We start from the raw sequence: 22,460 nt of genomic DNA on the forward strand, positions 1-22,460 counted from the left end.
GTTGGACAGCCCCCTCCCCAGCAACTTTGACAGGGAGATCCGTTCACCGTGGATGGGTGCAGGGAAGGCGGGCAAGCCCAGGTGAGGGCGCGGAGGACCCAGCGCCGTGGGCGCCGCGCGGTGGCTCCTCCGCCTCCGCCCAGCACCGCGGGCGGAGCTTTTCCTCTCCGCGTCCCGCCCGCTTCCTTTCCTCGCCGCGCTTCTCCTCCCGCGCCGTCGGGCGCCCTGCCTAGCCCTGCCCGTCCCGCGGCGGCGCCCTCGTCCTTCCGCAGCAGCGGAGCCCGGGAGGGACCGGGCCAGCGGCGGGCCAGGCAGCCTCCCTCCCTCCCGCGCCGAGAGGACGTCCCGTCCAGGGCTGCGCGGAGGGCGAGAGGCGGAGGCGGTGGGAGGGGGCCCAATCCGTCGCCGCCGCCTCCCCGATCCTTCCCCCCTCTCCCCACCCCCCACCCCCCGCGGCGGTGCTGAGCGGGCCCCCCGCCGGGGCCGCAATGTGCCGCCGCCTTTGTTTGCTCGAGGAGATGCCCCCTCCGCGCCGCTTGGCCCAAGCCGGCGCCTATAAAGGCCGCCGGGGCCAGACGGGACGGTAACTCGCTCCGGGATCCCGCGCTCGCCTCGCCGCGATGACCCTCCTGGGCGCGGCGCTGCTGCTGCTGCTCCTGCCGCCGCTCGCCCTCGTGTGGCCGGGCCACGGCTCAGCCCCGCGCCCGCCCAAGCCCCTCTTGCCCATCCAGCCCGAATCGGCGGACCCTCTACCCTCCAAGGGGGCGGCAGGTAGGACCCTCCTCCTCCTCCTCCTCCCTAGGACGCGCGGGTGGCGGAGGCTTCTTTGCAGGAGATGGGCACGCCACCCCCCACCCCTCGGAAGGGCGCATCCTGACCCAGCCCTGTCTCCCTTGCTTGGTTGGCACAGCTGCACGGGCAGCGGCAGGCGAGCCTCCCAGCTGCTTCCCACGGACGGATTTCGAAGACCCCGTGCCCGCACCTCTTGGCCGGGCGGCAGGTGGACGTCGAGGCGGGAGATGGACGGGGACGCGGGCGTTTGGGAAGCCTCCCGGGCCGCTTGGAGGAACGCGGGCGGGTTGCCGACGGGCGAGGAGCGCGCTTCCAAGTGGGACAGACGGGGAATGGTTGTGGGTGCAGGGATGCCTGCTGTGTGAGAGAGTGACTCGGGTGTGTGCGTGCATGTGTGTGTGGAAGCGGTCAGCGTGCAACGGGAGGCACCAAACGCAGCAGATGGCACGAATTTGGGTAGGAAAGAAAAGTTTCTTGCCAGGCGACCCCACTCCCAAGGCTTTGCCCAGAGCTATTCCACACCAGACACCCACACTCGTTCAGTGTTCTAGACGTGCAGTCCTGGGTGCTGTGAGGTTGCAGGAATGCCAAGCGGGTCGAGGCACCGCTCAACAGGCATAGCTACGCACAAGTCACAGACTTTCACCTTTGAGGCTCAGTCCTGGAACAGGTGAAGAGCTGGCGATGCACATTAAGTGTCCCTAAGATTATGCAGCAGCCCTGATGGATCAGTGGTTGGGAAAATGGGCTCCTCGAGCAGAGAAGCTGGACTTCCCATCAAATTTAAATCTCCAAAGATTTTATTTTATTTTTAATCCGGGGGGGGGGGGGAGGAACGTGGAGGAAAGAAATTGGGGAGGGATCACCAGCTCAACTATTGCAAGGCAGCCTAAGCGGTTGTAACAGTCGGTAGAGCTTCAAACTCTCAATCTCAGGGTCCGGTTTGAGCGTCACATTTGGCAAAAAGATTTCTACATTGCAGGGGATTGGACTAGATGACCCTCAGGGTCCCTTCCAACTCTACAATTCTAGGATTCTAACTGAAATGCATATTTATTTTATTGAGCAAGATTTATATATATATCACTTAATCAACAAATCCTGTCCATTAAAATCATTCATTAAAAGTACCAACTGAAAAAAACCACATTGACATGAAATATATCAAAATCCAAAGTAATCCCTTATTTATTCATGTACCTCTTCTCGTTCCATTCCTCTCCTGCCTTGGAAATTTATTTATTTATGTCGTTTATTTAGTTTTGTATGTTCCTTGAGGCAGGGACCTGCCTTTTTGTTTCCTAGTATTATAATTGTTCATCCTTACAACAACCCTGTGAGGTAGGAGAGGCTAAGAGGTAGTAATTGGTCCAAAGTCACCCAGTGAGCGCTGTGGCCAAGCGGGGATTTGAACCATAGCCCCCCAGTTGTGAGTACAGCCTTTAACCACTACACCACACTGTTTTTAATGGTCCTATTAGAAAGCACCCAGTCAACATTTACATACCAGGTAAATTATTAGGTGTTGCCAGAATTTTTGTTGGGGGGGGGCAGGACTTTTGGGAGTGGGGCAGAACTGACATGATTGGTCAGTTAGTTAAGTATTTCTGTTGTTCTACTTGACGGAGGGGGAGCTGCCCCCCTGCCCCCCTTGTCTATGCCCAGTGCTTTTTTCCCTAAAAAAATGTTTAGGGGTATTCTCATTTTCCTACTCATATTGAAATACTGCCCCTCAATGAGGCCAAACTTAGATTCGCAAAATGTTTAGGGATATGTGTACCCCTGCACACACCCCCCCCCGAAAAAGCACTGTCTATGCCCGTGTGGCAGGTCTACATAGGCTGCAGGTGGTGGGTTAGGGCACATGGAGGAAGGAATTAAGAGGCACAAGGGTGGATGAGGGTGGATTGGGAACTGCGTGCTTGAGATATGAAATAGAGAATTTTTGGGGAAGGGGTGATGCTTGGGCCTACGGCTGAAATCCTGTCCCTGGAAGTGGTGAACCCCATTGAGAATGGGTGGACTTACTTCTGAGTTAAACATGCATAGGAATCCATTGTTAAGTCCGTTCATTATTAAACACACCCTTTGCAACTGGAAGCTCCAGTTCCTGATTCCAAACTGGGGGTGTCTGATCAGTGATGTGTAAATGTACTCCTGTCCATGCCTGCAGTTAGTCTTTTTTTGTTTAATTTTAAACATCTTTATTATAAGTTCAAAAAGTACATAATTATACGTGCACTAAACATTTTGAGACATAGATAAAAGAGAGAGAAAGAAATAGGAGGAACAGAACCTGTGTAGAAGAGAAAATAAAGGGTGGGGGGAAACTCTCAAAACTATATTTTACAAGGTTGTTATTGTACTTCACCAGATCTTAACCTATTACAGTATTTGCAAGAATGGATTCCAAATATCATTGAATTTGACCACGGCAAATCTGCGTTTATACGCAAGTTGTTCATATGTTGCGGGTTTGTATAAATCTCCAAGCCAATCGTAGAAGGGAGCTGCATTTTTATTTTTCCAGCTGATGAATTGGATGCCCGCTGTTGCTCTTTCCTTCATCGCTGCTTTTTTGGCTCTGAGAAGAAGTTTGAAGGTTATAAACTCTGTTGAGTCCTAATTGAACTGGACAGCTCAGTTGGTTAGAGCATGGTGCTCGCCAAGGTTGCAAGTTCGATCCCCGTACGGGACAGCTGCGTATTCCTGCATGGACTAGATGATCCACGGGGTCTCTTCCAATTTGACAGTTCTGTGATTCTAAGAAAGGAAGCCTTAAGGGCAGGGCTCTGGAGGCCGGGGCAGGTGCTGGAGGTTGCTGGGTGGACCTGGGTGAGTCAGCAGACAGCCTTTGCTTTTAGGGAACTGATTTATTTGGAGGAGGGGGTGCAGGCAGCTGAAAGACGATGTACATTTTCTGCAGACCTGAGGTGAAGAAGGGCCTCAGAAGTCGATGTCAGGGTCCAGGTTGGTTCATATGGAGAGAGGTGGTCCTTGAGGTATTGCGGTCCTGAGCCATTTATGATGCTGGATGATGGTTTTCAGGTCGGTCTTCCTGTGCTGATCTATGTACGTGCTTGGTTGGTGCACTTATGAACATTTAACATATATCTAAGACCTCAAAATTCCTATCACAGCTTAAAGGGGTTCACATGGAGCTGGAAGGTGCAGGCAGGAGGCTTGCAAGGGCCAACTGAAAGCATCTCCAGTTAAAAGGATCAAAAGCAGCAGATTTGGGGCTGGATTCAGATAGCTGCTGCCAGTCAGTGTTCAGCTGAGTGGCCCAGTGGCCTGACTCTGGGATAAGGCTTTTGAAAATGATGGAGTTATGTGGAACTGGCAAGATTAACAGCAAAGATGAGAGACAACAGAATTTGAAATAGGAGCACCAGCGTTATTTATTAAGATAAATAGGTTAGAATGGATGTATTGAATATTATACGTGAAATATGCATCCTTTAAGGGTAAATATGGAAACCATGGAAATGGGGTATGGTAAGTCAATGGATAAAGTAATTTATGGTCTATACTAAAATCTGGTTTTTTTGGTGCAAAATCAATAAATAGAGTTATTTTTATAGAGGCAACTTCATATGAAGCTTTCAGGAACACTCAAGACTCTTCCTCTCCCCCCCCCCCCAATTTCTTTTAGGCTGCTCTTTCGGTGGCAGATCCTATGCCTTGGAGGACACTTGGCATCCAGACTTGGGCGAGCCTTTTGGCATCATGCACTGCGTGGTCTGCTCCTGCGAGCCAGTAAGTGGTTATTTCCAATTCTTTTCTCTCTCTTTTTCCAGATGTGGGAGGGGGTTGCTGCAGAACCCCCGAGCAGGACTGGAGAACCTTCTCCACCACAGGGGCCACATTCCCTTCTGAGCAACCTTTCGGAGGGCCACAGAGTACCAGTGGGCGGGGCCAGGGGCCAGAGATGGGCGGAGCTACAATTGGGACTTTCCCCTTGGTGCTGTAGGCTGCTTTCAGCAGAAACTCACCTCTCCCCCTCTCCTCCACCTATGATGATCATAATAATAATTTTATTATTTATACCCCGCCCATCTGGCTGGGTTTCCCCAGCCACTCGGGGCGGCTGACAGTACATATAAAAAATATTGAAACATCAAACATTAAAAACATCACAATACAGGGCTGCCCCCACTCCCTGGACCACATCACTGCTTGCAACCCATCCAAGGCTTAGTGCTGCCTGTCTGATTCCTCCTCCTTAAGTCTCACTGTTGCCCTTTTTTTATTTATTTTAAAGAATAATACTTTATTTATAATTCAACAATAACAAAGGAAAAAACCACAGTAGTTGCTACATCAATTCATTACAATTAACCAATTTTAACAATATATAAATAGTAACAGAAAAATTACACAACACCACTTTTAACTTATTGAAGTTTTCATATTACACTTTTATCTCTTTGTCTCTTTCTTAACATATCAAAAAGAGAAAGGCCAAGAAAGGAGGCACAAAAAGGAAAAGAGAAGAGGAAGAAGAAGAAGGGGGTGGGAAGGAGGGGAAGGGGGAAAAGGAAAAAGGAAAAAGGAAAAAGGAGAAACAAAACAAAACAAAACAAACATATCCGGCTGCCGATTAGATTCATTGTATTATTATTTCTACAATGTTTTCACACACAGTTCCGAGTTATTGTATTTCTTTCTTTGCTTTTGTCAGATATCAAAAAATATTACAGTGGTACCTTGGGTTAAGTACTTAATTATTTCCATTGGTCCGTACTTAACCTGAAACCGTTCTTAACCTGAAGCACCATTTTAGCTAATGGGGCCTCCTGCGTCTGCCTCGCCGCCAGAGCACGATTTCTGTTCTCACCCTGAAGCAAAGTTCTTAACCTGAAGCACTATTTCTGGGTTACCGGAGTTTGTAACCTGAAGCGTATGTAACCTGAAGCGTATGTAACCTGAGGTACCACTGTATATTTGTTGCCCTTTTAGCAGGGAGGAAACTTGGTGCAATGGTACCTTTGGTTAGGAACTTAATTTTTTCCAGAGGTCCGTTCTTAACCTGAGGTACCACTTTAGCTAATGGGGCCTCCATGCAATTTCTGTTCTCATCCTGAGGTAAAGTTCTTAACCCAAGGTACTACTTCTGGGTTAGCAGAGTCTGTAACCTGGTGTTTGTAACCCGAGGTGTTTGTCACCCGAGGTACCACTGTATTAGTTGACTCTGCCTCTCATTGGCTCTGGCGCCACCTGCTGTTGGCCTCCTTGCCTTCCTCCCAGCAAGAACCAGCCGCCACCGCTACCTACGGTCGAAGCAGAGTCATGTCCCGGAAGCAGCCAGCTTAAAGCCATTGCATGATACCCTGCGTTGATCTTGCCTCTTTCCAATCAACACAGAAAAGCAGAAGGTGGTCTCCTTTGAGAGCAAGCAGCTTTTCCATGCTTTTGGCCGAGTAAGCCTCTCCCCCCCCCCTTCATAGGGTGACAATCTGTGCTTCCGGTTCACACCTTAAAACACCTTCAAAATAAATATCTAAGGTCTGCTTTAGGAACTGGAAGTTCAGGAAACTCTGTTCTCTTCTGTATGACAACATCTACTCAGGCACACAAATACTGAGTGAGTTCCAAACTAGGTGAGACCACAAGAGAGCCATGACCAGATTATCTCCTGTGGGGTTTTTTTTTCAAAAAAAGAAAGAAATTAAAGGTAAATACATTTGAAACAAACCATCTCCCCTCTCTGCATACACACAGCTGCGTTTACCCTGTTTGGGGCAGGGGGGGTGGAAGGCCGGGAAGAGCTCATCCCAGACCTCCCACCTTCATTACTCCCCAAGAGAGGCTCAAAAGTGCATTTGGTCACTCATTTTTAATGTAACGTAGAAAACTGCTTTCTTTTTCTTTCTGTCACACACGCACACAAATCTCTTAATCGCTTCAAGGTATGTGTAGGAGCCTTGCCTCAGGCCTCTTCTATTGATTCTAAACAGTTTTTAATGTTGTGTTTTACACTGCTTTGACGTGACATTATAGTCACACGTTCTGGCGAAGGACAGGTTATTAATAACACTAATTAATGCTAACTACAGTGATCAGAGAGCTGGGATTTCAGAGTGGGGCTCTGGCTTGCAATTCTGTTCTGTCATTTGCATGTCTCTTTTGGACAAGGCCCTCACCTAATCCCCCATCAGCTGCAAAACAGGAAATTATAGTGTCCTGCAAAATGTAGATAGTCACACACACACACACACACACTTCAGCTTTATCTATTTGTTGATTGTTTTCTTTTCAGATTGTATTAAATTATCGTGTTGCTCTTTGATGATATTTTGCATAAGTTGCCTCATGTGCTGTTTTTTTCTTTTGCTTAAAGTGGGGGTGAAACAAATTCATAAATAACAGGGAGGCTGGGAAAGCAGTTCTCATAAACACCACACTTGCAGGTGCCCTTTATTGGGGAAGTGCCTGTACTTTTGGACACGGTCACATTATTTCCTTTCCGCAATAGCTCAAAATGCTCTGGCACGTCCTTTGCTGCACGATACGCTCCAAGACAATTTCCTGAAGTAAATCTGCCGTCGCTGTTTGTCCCGGCTGCAGGGAGAGGGCAGTGATGGGGCACAGGATTCACCTCTGGTGCAGTTGGAGAGGCAAGCAGACGGATTGGCTTTGCCCTAGATAGTACAGTGGTACCTTGGGTTACATACGCTTCAGGTTACATACGCTTCAGGTTACAGACTCCGCTAACCCAGAAATAGTACCTCGGGTTAAGAACTTTGCTTCAGGATGAGAACAGAAATCGTGCTCCGGCGGCGCGGCAGGAGTGGGAGGCCCCATTAGCGAAAGTGGTGCTTCAGGTTAAGAACAGTTTCAAGTTAAGAACGGACCTCTGGAATGAATTAAGTACTTAACCCAAGGTACCACTGTACTGTTTGGCTTTGGTAGCCCAGAGAAGAGAAAACCGAGCGTTGATACGGTACGGTAAAGGTAAAGGTACCCCTGCCCGTAAGGGCCAGTCTTGACAGACTCTGGGGTTGTGCGCCCATCTCACTCAAGAGGCCAGGGGCCAGCGCTGTCCGGAGACACTTCCGGGTCACGTGGCCAGCGTGACATCGCTGCTCTGGCCAGAGCCAGAGCCAGAGCCAGAGCCACACACGGAAACGCCGTTTACCTTCCCGCTGGTAAGCGGTCCCTATTTATCTACTTGCACCCGGAGGTGCTTTCGAACTGCTAGGTTGGCAGGCGCTGGGACCGAGCAGCGGGAGCGCACCCTGCCGCAGGGATTCGAACTGCCGACTTTAACCCACAGCGCCACCTGCGTCCCGTTGATACGGTAACCATCTTCAAATATCTGAAGGGCTGTCAGATGGAAGAGGGAGCAAGCTTGTTTTATGCTGCTTCAGAGGGTAGGACCCAAACCAGTGGATTCAAATGACAAGGAAGGGGATTCCCACAAAACATTAGGAAGAACTTTCTGGTGGTAAGAGCTGTTCAACAGTAGAATGGACTCCCTTGGAAGGTGGTGGGCTTGCCCTCATTGGAGGTATTAAAACAGAGGTTGGATGGCCACCTGTCAGCGATGCTTTAACTATGATTCCTGCATTGAAGGGGGCTGGGCTGGACAACCCTTTGTGTCCCTTCCAACTCTACAGTCCTATGATTCTGGGAATGCAGAATTTGCACTGAATTTCTTATATTGATTCATGATGGGGGAAGTTCATGAGCCTCTAATGGACCCTCCATACACCATTTTTTTAATGGCACATTTATAACTATTTGCACTGATTGTGCTCTCAAGCTAGTCACGTGCAATCCCGCTTTCATAATTCCATAGTTTTTTTAATACCATGAATGTCTTGGTTTGTTTTTGTCTTGCTTTTGTTGCGCAACAACCCCTCCAGACAGCAATAATGCAGTTGCCCTGGGGAAGCATGGAGAGAGCAACCTAAAGCAGAACAAAGGCACCACTGATGTGCTGTTATTGTGTCAAGAACATGTTGCAGGATATACCTGCAATGAAACACTAGCCTGGAGGGTTAGAGTCCTAGAGGAAACAACCATACAAATGAACACACACACACACACACACACACACACACACACACAGAATCATAGAATAGAATCATAGAGTTGGAAGAGACCACAAGGGCCATCGAGTCCAACCCCCTGCCAAGTAGGAAACACCATCAGAGCACTCCTGACATATGGTTGTCAAGCCTCTGCTTAAAGACCTCCAAAGAAGGAGACTCCACCACACTCCTTGGCAGCAAATTCCACTGTCGAACAGCTCTTACTGTCAGGAAGTTCTTCCTAATGTTTAGGTGGAATCTTCTTTCTTGTAGTTTGGAACCATTGCTCCGTGTCCGCTTCTCTGGAGCAGCAGAAAACAACCTTTCTCCCTCCTCTATGTGACATCCTTTTATATATTTGAACATGGCTATCATATCACCCCTTAACCTCTTCTCCAGGCTAAACATGCCCAGCTCCCTTAGCCGTTCCTCATAAGGCATCATTTCCAGGCCTTTGACCATTTTGGTTGCCCTCCTCTGGACACGTTCCAGTTTCTCAGTGTCCTTCTTGAACTGTGGTGCCCAGAACTGGACACAGTACTCCAGGTGAGGTCTGACCAGAGCAGAATACAGTGGCACTATTACTTCCCTTCACTATTACATACACTGGAAGGAGATGTCTCACTTCCATCATACAACTGTTTGCATACTGATGTTGTATCAGAGCCATGGACATCCATGAGCTCATCTACTTCCTTGCCCCTGGATGAACCATAACACTCAGATTACCAGCTTGCTTTAAAAGAAAAGAAAAGAGAGTTTCTAGCAGAGCCTGAGATGTGAGTCAGAAAGTACAGGTCCTAATCTTCTCATTTTGGTGCATGAGATAAATTACCGTAGCCTACTCCCCCGCTCTGCTTGGAAAAAATTCTGCAGATGCCCTTGTCAGAACTGCTTCCTCCTGGGTTGGGAGAGTCAGGAGTGGAGGTGAAATGATTTTACTCCTAGTAATTCCTCTCACATTTCTCCTTGACAAATGTTGATATAAAGAAATGGCATGGTATTCTTGGATTATTTACTGATTACGCAGTGAATATTTGAAATCAATATGTGGCATCCAGTTATGGATAAATCACCATCTACAGTAGCTGGCGTGCAATGCGATCTAGAATTTGATAGTTGACATTACAGTTGGCGTTTGACACTATTGAATGGTTGGCAAGGATAACTTTTGACTGCTTGACATTTAATGGTCTTTGGAAGTATTTAGTTGTCAAAATGAAAAATGAATTTAATATGTAAGCATATTCGATAGATGAGATGCAACAACATTCAATCTTCCCAATATTTGGTATTTCATATTTGACAGCTGTCAAGATAAAAATAATCGAGGAAAATCAGCAAGCCAGGTAATGCGTGCAAATTTCAAAATAAAATTTCACATTAAGATTCCATGTTTTGAATTCTACTTTCAAACATTGAGGATCATTGTAGGATATTTTGGCACATTTTAATGTTTTGTGAAATTCTTTTCAGCTCTCGTTGAGGCTCATCTCTCTTTCAACCTTCTTCCTCTGAACCACTAGTTTGGCAATGTTAGCGGATAACAGTAAATAATTGCATTACGGTGTTGCTTTTATAGGTGTAAACTACAGTGGTACCTTGGGTTAAGTACTTAATTTGTTCCGGAGGTCCGTTCTTAACCTGAAATTGTTCTTAACCTGAAGCACCACTTTAGCTAATGGGGCCTCCTCCTGCTGCTGCACCGCCGGAGCACGATTTCTGTTCTCATCCTGAAGCAAAGTTCTTAACATGAAGCACTATTTCTGAGTTAGCAGAGTCTTTAACCTGAAGCGTATGTAACCTGAAGCGTTTGTAACCCGAGGTACCACTGTACCGTTCCCTGGTGTGAAATTGGAAAGCACCCATAGACAGTAGCATTTTACTATCATAACAGCAGTTGCCTTCTGCTGATGGAGCATGCAACTTTCGGAACTTATCTCTGCATCATAAACTTTTTTTTTAAGAGTTATGTGAGGCTTCTCTGGAACCGATCATGAGATACGAGGTGCATATTCTGCGAGGACCAGCACAGATGTGGTGCATAGCAAATGCCTCAGATGCATGTCCTCCATCATCAATATTTTCTCTTTCCCTCCACAGCAGAGGAATCGTCGTGGGAGGCCGACAGGCAAAGTCAGCTGTAAGAACATTAAGCATGACTGCCCCACCCCTCCTTGCAGTGACGCCATTCTGCTGCCAGGACACTGCTGCAAAACCTGTCCGAAGGGTAAGGGTTGATGGTGACTGCGGTGGGTCCTATGTTTTCCGTGGGGCGGAAGGTAAAGTCGGTTGTCCTTGTGGGTTGTGGGCCTCCCTGACACTAGCTAATCTGGCCTTCTCCCATGGCAGGGGGATATTTGAGGGCCCTCATGAAGTTGGGTGTGAATTCACCTCAATATCTAAACCATTTGCCTCACGGAGCCCCCTGGCACTCAGGGGCCATTTTTCCTGTCCAGCCAGCCAGTTTTGTTGGTCAGAGGAGGGTAGTAAATTGAGCACTGGATCTTGACTGGGGAGAACCAGCTTGTCCACAAGGCTCACTTGATGACCAGCCACTATCTCTCAACCTAACTTTTCTCATAAAATTGGAGAGGGGCAGGGGTATGTTTGCCACCCTGACTTGGTAGGCAAAAGCTCAGGATCGAAACCTGAAACAAGTAAATAAAGGCAGTCCCCATGTTCAAATCAGCCTAAAGGTGATTCATGAGAACTAGAAGCTTCCTCCATTTTTGGTAGAGAGCAGAAGAGAAAGGGCACTCATAATCTTAAGGACCAACATTATGTGACGCAGAGTTTGTGTATGAAACGCTTCGCTGTAACAGCATCCTTTCCAGCCTTTGCTGGCAGCAGTTTGAGGACGCACCCTCAAGCCTGTTGCTGCAGGCGACTTCCATTTGAAAAGCTACTGTTTTCACGGAGAGGCTTGTGTATCAAATCTCTCAGACTGGAGGTGGAAGGGGAGGATATCCGAAGGAACGGATGCTCCCTAGTTTATTCAGTGTGTTGATTTTGTGCATTGAGCCGGGGCCTGCTTCCCCTGTATAGTCTATTTCCCAGTTTGTTTGGGTCTCTCTGGGCATCTGAGAAGAAGGGAGCTTGTCTGTGATCATAACACCCTGAACAACACACCTGCCCCGGCCAGCTCAGCAGAGTTTGTTCTGGGATGGGAGACTGCTTGGGAACACAAGAGGGTTGTATGTTTCACAGGAGTATGAAGGGTGCAGCCCAGTGGGGGCCACCGAGATACTGCAAACAGGTTGTTGGTTTTTTTAAAACTTATTTTCCTTGGAAACAGTAACTCTGGATTAAATGGGGGGTAAAATGCGACCTGGAATTTCTGATGACAGCATTGTCACAGGGACTGTGCAAGAAAAACCTTACAGGCATGAGGAGCACTGATCCCTAATAATAATAATAATAATAATAATAATAATAATAATAATAATAATTTTATTTATACCCCATCCATCTGGCTGGGTTTCCCTAGCCACCGAGATATTGCAAACAGGTTGTTGGTTTTTTTAAAAACTTATTTTCCTTGGAAACAGTAACTCTGGATTAAATGGGGGGTAAAATGCGACCTGGAATTTCTGATGACAGCAGTGTCACAGGGACTGTGCAAGAAAAACCTTACAGGCATGAGGAGCACTGATCCCCACTAATAATAATAATAATAATAATAATAATAATAATAATAATAATAATAATAATTTTATTTATACCCCATCCATCTGGCTGGGTTTCCCTAGCCACTCTGGGTGACTCCCAGGAGAATAGTAAAAACACGATAAAACATCAAACATTACAAACTTCCCTAAACAGGGCTGCCTTCAGATGTCTTCTAAAAGTCGGATAGTTGTTTTTCTCTTTGACATCTGATGGGCGGTCGTTCCACAGGGCAGGTGCCACTACTGAGAAGGCCCTCTGCCTGGTTCCCTGTGACTTCGCTTCTCGCAGTGAGGGAACCAGCAGAAGACTCTCGGAAGAGGACCTCATTGCCCATCTAGAAGTTCGCTGGGTCTTGCTTTTGCTATAACTCTTTTTTTTTCCATCCTGGGTGAGAGTTCCAGACCAGCTAGTGGCAGGCAAGCTCCTCCTATCTCATATACAAAGCGGAAAATTCCATGATTCCATGATTACCCACGTCTAGCCCCATGAGACCCAAAGCCCCTTCCTGTGCACCTACCTATGCCTATTCTCTCCTCCACCTCCTGCCCGCCCCCCCAGTTCCACCCCTCACTTACCCCATTTATCAGGCACTTCAGCAGGTGGGACTGGGAAATGTGTGGTCTCATTGGCGTCGTTGGGCGACACTCCCATCCTACTTGCCTGTTGGCTCTGCTGGCTGGGTCTGCTGGGAGTTTGTGAGTCCAGCAACATCTGGAGCGGCAACCCACCCCTGAAGTCAGTGAAAGGAAGGGATGGGAGCCATGCCTCTCTGGAAAACACATTTTTCATAGAATAATAGAACAATTGAATTGTTGAGTTGGGAGGGACCTCCATGGGTCATTTAGCCCAGGTATAGGCAAACTGGCCCCTTCCAGCTGTTTTGGGACTACAACTCCCATCATCCCTAGCTAACAGGACCAGTGGTCAGGGATGATGGGAGTTGTAGTCCCAAAACATCTGGAGGGCCAAGTTTGCCTGCCACTAGCTGGTCTGGAACTTGCACCCAGGATGAAGAAGAAAAAGAGTTATAGCCAAAGTAAGACCCAGGGAGCTTCTAGATGGGCAATGAAGTCCTCTTCCGAGAGTCTTCTGCTGGTTCCCTCACTGCGAGAAGCGAAGTTACAACCTCCTGCAATGCAGGAATCTCAACACAATGTCTCCCATCCAATTTGAAACCATAATGGCCCCTGCTTAGCTTTGCAAACGTGCTAGCAGTTTCATTGCTGCATTTTGGGTTGTGCTTCTCACCTGGCATTTGAGGTCAGCAAATTTTAAGCCCCGGGAGTTTTTCCCCAAGCCTAGAACTATGAATCTCTGCAAAAGGGCAGTCCTTTGGCAGAGGACGGCTATTGTGTCTCTCCATGCCTTTCTTGGGTGCTCTCTGGTCTGGCCAGTGAATGGACCTTTACTCTTACCCTGCTGGACTATCCCTCTTCCTCCCGAGTAACTTTTCTGTTCAAAGTAGCCCCCCGCCCCCCCCCAAAAAAAAAACTGGCGGAAAGTTCAGGTAGATGGATTTGGGAAACGTGCTTGTGTGCAAGTTAGTCTGAACGGGTTGGAAATATTGGCTGCTATTCAGAGCCAGGTCTCTCTGTGTGTTTTGCCACCTCAGAAGAGGCAGGATAAGGGGGCCTTGCACAAGGCAGTATCCCAAGCCCCACTGATATCTTGCACAGGATTTTGGGATTCACGGTCAGTTTGCATGGGGAGCTGGCCGCTCCCGAAGCAGCAGAGAGCCTGGAGAGAATTGTGTCACCTCGTCCGCTTCCCGCTCTGATGGAAGTCGTCCTGTTGTTGCTCCGTTCCTAAGTGATTTGCACAAACACAATTAACTTTGTCCCAACAAGGATTACATAATAACAGCTTTTGTGCCGATTCTTTCCCAAGTAGCACACAGACAAGCTCCTCCTGCCAAGAAGCCGTTTCCAACTGGGCTGGCTGATTATCACAACCTGCTAAGGGTGGCGGTTAACCCTCTGGCGTCATGCCAAGGGCTCTCCGTTGATTTCTATGGGACTTTCTCTGGCTTGAAATCAAAAGGGTTTTTAGATCAGCTGTTGTGCAGATCAGGGTGTAAATGGAAGAAGAGAGCAGGGGACCAGTCTAATATGGGAAAGTGGGACGCCCTCTGAGACCAGGGTCTTTTCTGGGTCTGTCAGTCAGTATTAGAAACTGTGCAGCAATGTAAAGGAAGCATAAATTCTCAGAGGGAACAAAGAGATGAACTCTGGACTCAGACAGAATTCAACTGTGCATCTTCCCCAAGGTGAAATTTTCTTTATTAGGCTCAGTCATACCTCGGGTTAAGACGCTACAGGTTGCATTTTTTTCGGGTTGTGGACCACCGAAACCCAGAAGTACCAGAACGGGTTACTTCCGGGTTTCGGCAGTCGCGCATGTGCATAATCGCTAAATCACGCTTTGCGCAATTGCAGACGAGCTGCTGCGGGTTGTGGACGTTGTGGCTTCTGAACGTGCAACCTGCACAGATCACATTCGCAACCCGAGCATCCACTGTATATATCTATACAGTAGTACCTTGGTTTTAAGAACAGTCTGGTTTAAGAACGATTTGGTTTATAAACTCCGCAAAACTGGAAATAGTGTCTGGTTTGAGAACTTTACCTCCGTCTAAGAACGGAAGCCGGACGGTTGAAGGGCACCGGCGGCGGGAGGCCTCATTAGGGAAAGTGCACCTCAGTTTAAGAACGTTTTTGGTTTAAGAACAGACTTCCGGAATGGATTAAGTTTGTTAACCAAGGTATCACTGCATCTATACTGGGGTAGGGCACCACGTGAATCTCAGCTAGAGTTTGCCATGCATGAGCAATGGGCACATAGAATTGCAGATTTGGAAGGGATCCCTGGGGATCATCAGGTCCAACCTCCTGCAATATGGAGCTTTGCCACCTGTGGGGCAGCTAAAGCCGTGTAGGTCTCATGCATTTACTTATACACAAGGGATTTTCATGCCAGATCCTGGTTTTCTGCAAAAATGTCTCTGTTCATCATAACTATATTCCGCCAGTTTGACTAAAAGAGGCCTCAAGGCTGCTCAGAATTTAAAATCAACAAAGTATTCAGGTGATATTGGAGGGGGCTATGCAAAAAGAAGGGGAATAAATGTTTGCTCATCAGACACTAGTTGCAGTGCTTCTTTTTGCTTTTTAGAACTGTTCTCCCGCTGTAGCCACATGGCATGATACCATACTGTGCTCTGACTTCATGACAACACCATGTAGCTGATCAGATTTGGCTACATGGTGATGTTGCAAAGACAGCTCAGAGCAATGGCACAAAACATTACCCTCGCTCTGATTTGGCTTCCCGAAAATACAACATAATCAATCAGATGTGGCAGTGTAGTAATGCCGCAGTGCCAAAGCAGAGGGAAGACAGTGTTTCCTGGCCTCACGCAGGAGTAGCTAAAAAGGAAAGGATGGCTTCAAGTAGCAACAGGGAGGGGCATTGCTGCCACTGCCTGAACCTCAACCTGGTGGCACAGAATTGGCAAGCAAAGTGAACAGGGGAGTTTTTAGTAAAACCATTTGACTCCCATGTGGCATAGCTCAGTTACATACACTTCAAGGTCTAGCAATATTAAATGATTTTGCACCTTTCCTACCACTTCCAAGCCTCCAACAGAATAAACAAGTTGGGCAGGCTTCTCTTGGAAGGGCATTCCAACAAGCAAGGTGCCACCACGGAAAAAGCCCTGCTTCTAAGAGTCGGAGGAGGAAGCAATTTGAGGCGAAGACTGTGATATGAGGATGGGCAGCACAGGTAATGGAACGGCCCCATTACCTTTTTGACACAGCAAAGTTTCTACAAGTTGATTTTATCACAGGGTGAATATTTCACTTGTTTGCATGCAAGGGACTCCGAGCGAAAGTGAAGCTTTGTCCCGAGATGGTTAATTGCACAAGGAGTTCTTGCTGTCCTGGTGGCCGAATGATCACTGTGGTCTGGGGACATGCCTCAGCAAACAGTTTACGAAATGACCACCCAGATGCACATTTGAGTAAATAAAAAGCACATTTGGGCAGCATTCATGATCGCATGTGGATGCCATAAATCTTTGCGTTTCTGTCGCAGAGCATCTTAGCTCCCACACCAGCCTTGCTGTGCTCAGAATTAGCAAAATTCCATGAATACGAGCAAAGTTGGGAGATCCAATTCCTGGGTATTTTGCCAGGGACATTCAAGAAGTAAGCTCCAATTTTTCAGTTCTATATCCAAGGCAAAACATGACATGGTGGGACTGCCACGTTTGTTTGTTCATGTCTGCCCTCTTGTTCCTTGGACTGAAATGGGTGGTGATGTCTTATGGAACGTGGAAAGGGACATTGTCACTGGGGGGTGTCAAATGCTGCCATTACCCCCACCCCCTTTCAGGCCGTTGTTATAATTTGTATAGGAAAGCATATATAAATAAATGCCGCCAGACTGAGAAAACCTTATTTTGATTGGGGATGTGTGTGTGAGAGAGACACTTGCATTAATGTGTCTTAATGGGGTGATATGATAGCCATGTTCAAATATATAAAAGGATGTCACATAGAGGAGGGAGAAAGGTTGTTTTCTGCTGCTCCAGAGAAGCGGACACGGAGCAATGGTTCCAAACTACAAGAAAGAAGATTCCACCTAAACATTAGGAAGAACTTCCTGACAGTAAGAGCTGTTCGACAGTGGAATTTGCTGCCAAGGAGTGTGGTGGAATCTCCTTCTTTGGAGGTCTTTAAGCAGAGGCTTGACAACCATATGTCAGGAGTGCTCTGATGGTGTTTCCTACTTGGCAGGGGGTTGGACTCGATGGCCCTTGTGGTCTCTTCCAACTTTATGATTCTATGATTCTAATGCAAATCCCTAAACTAGGGTAGCTTCCATAGGGCCCTTCAGACACTGTTGGACTACAACTCCCATAATCCCTGACCATTGGGCATGCTGGCCTGGGACCAATGGGAGCTTGAGTCCAACAAGATCTGAAGGCCCAACACATTTTGCCCAACACCGAGAGATCTGCCTCACCCTATTCTTCTTCTTTTTAAAGTTTTAGACATCCAGGGAAAAACCTGTTTTATATGCCCAAGCTTTCAACTGAATTGTCATATCTGGATGGTTTACTTATTTTGTGGCAGCTGGTTTTTGTCTACAACTTTACTTCTGCCCTTACTTATCTTAATATTTCATGCTGTTTTAATTTTTGTATTGGATTTAACAGTGGAGTGTTTTTATTATTACACTTGATGCTTTGGGAAACGTGCCTGCGTTGAAAAGTGGCCCCTGTGTTTTAGCAATAAATGAAGAGAAATGGAATAAAACTTGCCTCAGGTGACAGATTTTGGGCTCCACAGCTAGTGGCGAATGGCCAGCTGTATCATCTGTTCTTATTATTGCGGTGCTTCAGCATATGGAAAGCACCATTTTGGCTTATTGTTTTGTTTACCTCAGAGGCCAAAATGTCTTCATCTAGCCCTGAAATTGGGGCACTTTCCTACATGGAGATAATGTAGAGGGGAAATGACATTTAAAGATGGCAAAGGTGGAATTTCCCACAATGCCTCTGGCACCGGGGCACTGTGATAAATTAAAATGGGAGTTAGACCCATCTGCCTGGTGCTGTTTTCAGGTGCTGCTATATGCTACTAGGTAAGTTTCTCAGGGAGGAGAGGACCCACCAAAGGCTACTTTTCCTACGGCTATCTCGAATTCAGGCCTGGCTCTGACCAGGAGCAAGAAAGGGGAAGGGGGCATTGCAAGATGAATCAAAGTGTGTTTCTGTATTTGTCTACTTTCTGTGATGCCAAAAAAAACCTTTGCTTCCTGTCATCCATCATGCAGCCGCTCCCAGCATCCCAGAGAAGAGACCTGAGCCTCTGTATGACAACTTTGAGTACTTGCAGGATAAGGAAGATGACTTACATAGGAATTACAATGACCGCGCCTACCTAAGTTCTGAGGATTTGGTCCGAGATGACAGCCGCATAGGTATGGTCTAGGTGGGGGGGAACACAGAAACCAACTTTCTGATTTTCTTTCTTTCTTTTTAAAAAACATCAACCAGGTTTCTAGTCCTCATGTCTACAGGTGTGTCTGAATGCAGTGGAAGCTGGTGCTCTAGGGCTAATGGGACGCAGCCCTCCCAAGAATAATGTCAAGCAAAAAAGAAAGAAAAGAAATTGCCCCCCAAATATCAAAGCCACGTACCCGGTCCCACTTTTGTTTGAAGTCAGGGACACTCTGCAAACATTCGTATCAATCTATCGTCCTGTGGGAAATCAGGCCTTTGCAGCACTCAGCCGAAAAGCCATGTGGCAGATTGGACTGCACTTCAAGGCAGCTCTGCTATGAAGGCTGCTACTCCCATCTGTAGTTCGGAGGCTCACCAGCATCCATGGTATGGCCTTGTGGGGCTGCCTTGGAGTCCAACATGCTCAGAGCTGTTTCCTAGAGCCACGCCTAAAACTCAAAGCACCTTCTTTGTAGCTCGCCAGAAGGAGGGTGTGGTTGCTAGTTTGAGCAGCGTGTTTTTAATTATTATTAATTCTCCTTAAAAGAGAGAAATTGTGGAGAGAGGGTGCATCTTTCTATACTATCCTTTTTAATTTTGCTTTATTTTGCAGTTTGTTTTTGTGAACCGGGGAGGAGGATCGGGAGAAGAAATGGTTCCCACATTTGTATTGTTGGAACTGTAGGGCTTTTGTGTGTGTCTAGGTTTCAGAGAAGTACGGAGATTTTGCATTCCTTTTCCCCCTCAAGGCTTTGAAAACGTTTTAGTTTGTTTGGCTAATGTGAGAAGTTGGATTAGAATGGCCTTTGGTCTTCTACAGTGGTGATTATACGATGTACTATTTAGACAAAGAATACCTGCGGAATCACCTCTTGCATGCAAAAGGAAGCTCCTCATTGGTGAGGCAGATGCACTCTGTGCATGCTTGTGCCATTTATTTCTTTAGTTCCTAATCAGATCTCCTCTGCTCGAGTCCGTGAGAGGAGACTTTGGCTTGCAAGGAAGAGCTGGTGGTGCTAACAGTAGGCAGCACCACAGGTCAGCTGAGTAGAATATTCTCTGCATGTTTTCCTTTTCACGATGCCAGATGTCTTCATACTTTTGAGCACGCCAGAGATTGTGCATGCAGCACTTTAAAAATTATCTTCTCTGTCACTGGTTCATTGTGGGGTGTTGGGTATTCTGGTATCCTTTCAATGAAAGGAGTAGCCAGCTAGCCATGGCTTACAGCACAAGTGAATCAATAGTCAGGTAGCACTTCAGACTGTATTCTTGCACAAGTTTTTTAATGGATTGCCAAGAAGCGTCTGATGAAGTGCACCGTGGCCTGAAAAAGCCTATGCCACAATGAATTTGCTAGTTCTTTAACGTGCAAGTACTGTTCATTTTTATTGTTTGGCGAAAGTTGCACTATGGTCTACTTTACAGGGTTGTTGTGAGGTTGAAAAGATTGCAAAATACTTTGGCAAACTTAAAATGCTGTTACAAAAAAGCAGGATGGTGCAGGGGGTGGTTTAGTTGTAATATGGGATCATAGATTGCACCCTGTCTGTGCACCACACCCAGGCGAGCTGGTCTACCCAGACAACGACACGCTGGATTTTCCGAGGACCTACGTGTAAAGTCCAATGTGTGCAGGCCTTAATATCCTGATTGTGTACCAGATTCATTTTTCTTTGATTGTCCGGTTAGGTTTTTTCCATGATTCAAAAGCTGCAGGAAGGAGAGAGAGAGAGAGAGAGAGAGGGAATTCATTTTGCTTGTTCCTTATTTATCAGTGTTGCATGTATGACTATTCCACCTTCCCTCCAATGAGCACATGGTGGCATAATTCACGAGTCGTGTTTTCTCCATGTTATCCTAACAGCAACCCAGTGAGGCAGCGGCGGAGGAAACCAGGGATAGGGCGAGCCACCCATAGGGGCGGGGTGAGGGTGGGGAGAGCTGTCTATAGGGCAGGGCCTCTGGAATCTGCCTGCCTCCTCCCACTCAGCCGCCCTACAGCTGGGGGGGGGGTGGGGAGGCAGCAGGCAGACCGTTTGGGCAGCACTCAGCCTACGTGCGCCCAAGCCACTGCTTCTCTCCCAGGAGAGACGCATGGCTAGGATGAGCTGCAGGCCCCATGGTGAATGCCGCCTGGCATTTTGTCATCCCCCTCAGTGGTGACACCCAGGGCGGCCCGCACCCACCACACACCCCTTCCTCCGCCCCTGCTGTGAGGTAGGTTAGGTCGAGAGACTGGCCCGAGGTCACACAGTCAGTTTCATGGCTGATTTTTAACCCTATGCTCCCAAGTCAGAGTCCATTTAATAGCTCTCTACCTTACTTCATGTTCTGGAACCCCTGTGGAATTCAGTGGAGCTTACTTCCGAGTAATGTACAGCTTCTTGTGCACAAACGTCCACACTACAAATTGTGGCAACAGGGATTCCTTCTGAATCAGGATAAAGCACTTTTCAGTTCAGTTAGGTGCTGTTTGTAAAATTGCAATGCTCAGGTGTCCACAGAATCTTTGCAAAGGAGGATGGGGAGGAAACCAGGACAACTTGACCACACTCCTGTGACATCTCATTGGCCACACACTCATGGCCTCCTAGCAGCCCTAGCTACCACCACCTGAATGACTGTGGGCAACATCGGCTAAAATCTGGGAAGACAGAGGAGTGTGACTGAATCACATTTTTAGAAGTTAGTGGTGGGCTTCACTGCCTTGCTTAGCAGCTTGCCCCTCCCATAACGGTGCAAAATTGAGATTTGGTTTATGCAAATTAAAATTATGCAAACTTGCTCAGATTTTCCAATTGATTCAGGTAGTAGAATCCATTTTTTCCTGTCACAGAATTTGGATAACCTGGATACTTACTTCCATGCAACCCTCATAATATCTTGAGCTGAGGTGCTGCACCCTTAAAGTCGGTGCCCACAACTTCTCTATTAAAGAGAATTTCTATGAATTTCTTCTACCACTGTGTCCATGTTAACTTCCACCCCTTAAAGAATCGCACCTCAGGCTTTGGAAATCTGCTAGAATGTCAAGTGAACAATACATTGTTAGCTCTGCTTGACATGTAACTCCCTATGCTGCTTTGTACTCAAAGACGCTTTAACCGTTGTCTCCTGATAACAGGGCTGTGGGATTTGTTTGTGTAATTCACCAACAAATATTTAAAAAATCTAAGGGAGCCAGTGTGGTGTAGTGGTTAAGAGCGGTAGAATCGTAATCTGGTGAACCAGGTTCGCTTCCCCGCTCCTCCACATGCAGCTGCTGGGTGACCTTGGGCCAGTCACACTTCTCTGAAGTCTCTCAGCCCCACTCACCTCACAGAGTGTTTGTTGTCGAGGAGGAAGGGAAAGGGGAATGTGAGCCACTTTGAGACTCCTTAGGGTAGTGATAAAGTGGGATATCAAATCCGAACTCTTCTTCCTCCTCCTCCTGAGGGAGTGAGTTCTGCAGATTAACAATGTGTTTCAGGAAGAAGTTCTTTCTTTGATCTGTCTCAAATCTTCCAGCATTGTGCTTCATTGGCTATCCATGAGTTCTGCCATTTTGAGAGATCCACTTTCTCCACACCAGCCCATAGCTGTCAACGTTTCCCTTTTTAAAAGGGAAATTCCCTTATTCCGAATAGGATTCCTCGTAAGAAAAGGGAAAACTTGACAGCTATGACACCAGCCCCAATTTTATACAATTCTGTCATGCCTTCCGTTACTCGTTTTTCCTGCAATCCTCCAATTCTACAGCCTTTCCTCATTGGGCAGTTGCTCCTTTCCCTTGATTATTTGGGTTCCCCATTTCTGAACCTTGTCAGGTAGTTCACTCTTTGCAGCAGATAGATAGAGGGTGGTTTGGGGGGGGTTGGGGGCGGTTGGTCATTACTGTTGTTTTTTGCAGAATGCTGAAGTTAATATAATAAAAATAGAGGCTTTTTGGAGGAGAGTAATAAAGA

General features: G+C 47.1%; 1 protein-coding gene across 1 annotated transcript in view; it reads left to right on the forward strand.

Moving 5' to 3' along the window:
* The first annotated feature begins 474 nt into the window (after window positions 1–474).
* The window catches only part of CHRD (chordin), a 56,995-nt gene continuing 35,009 nt past the window's right edge, over window positions 475–22,460 (forward strand). The window contains exons 1-4 of the mRNA XM_079977744.1: window positions 475–771; window positions 4,448–4,551; window positions 10,935–11,061; window positions 18,345–18,491. Coding sequence (XP_079833870.1) covers window positions 621–771; window positions 4,448–4,551; window positions 10,935–11,061; window positions 18,345–18,491 — 529 coding nt within the window. The 5' untranslated portion in view covers window positions 475–620. The remainder of the gene's footprint in view (window positions 772–4,447; window positions 4,552–10,934; window positions 11,062–18,344; window positions 18,492–22,460) is intronic.

Source organism: Podarcis cretensis (assembly GCF_951804945.1).
Source record: "Podarcis cretensis genome assembly, chromosome: 5".
In the NCBI taxonomy this organism is placed as follows: domain Eukaryota; kingdom Metazoa; phylum Chordata; class Lepidosauria; order Squamata; family Lacertidae; genus Podarcis; species Podarcis cretensis.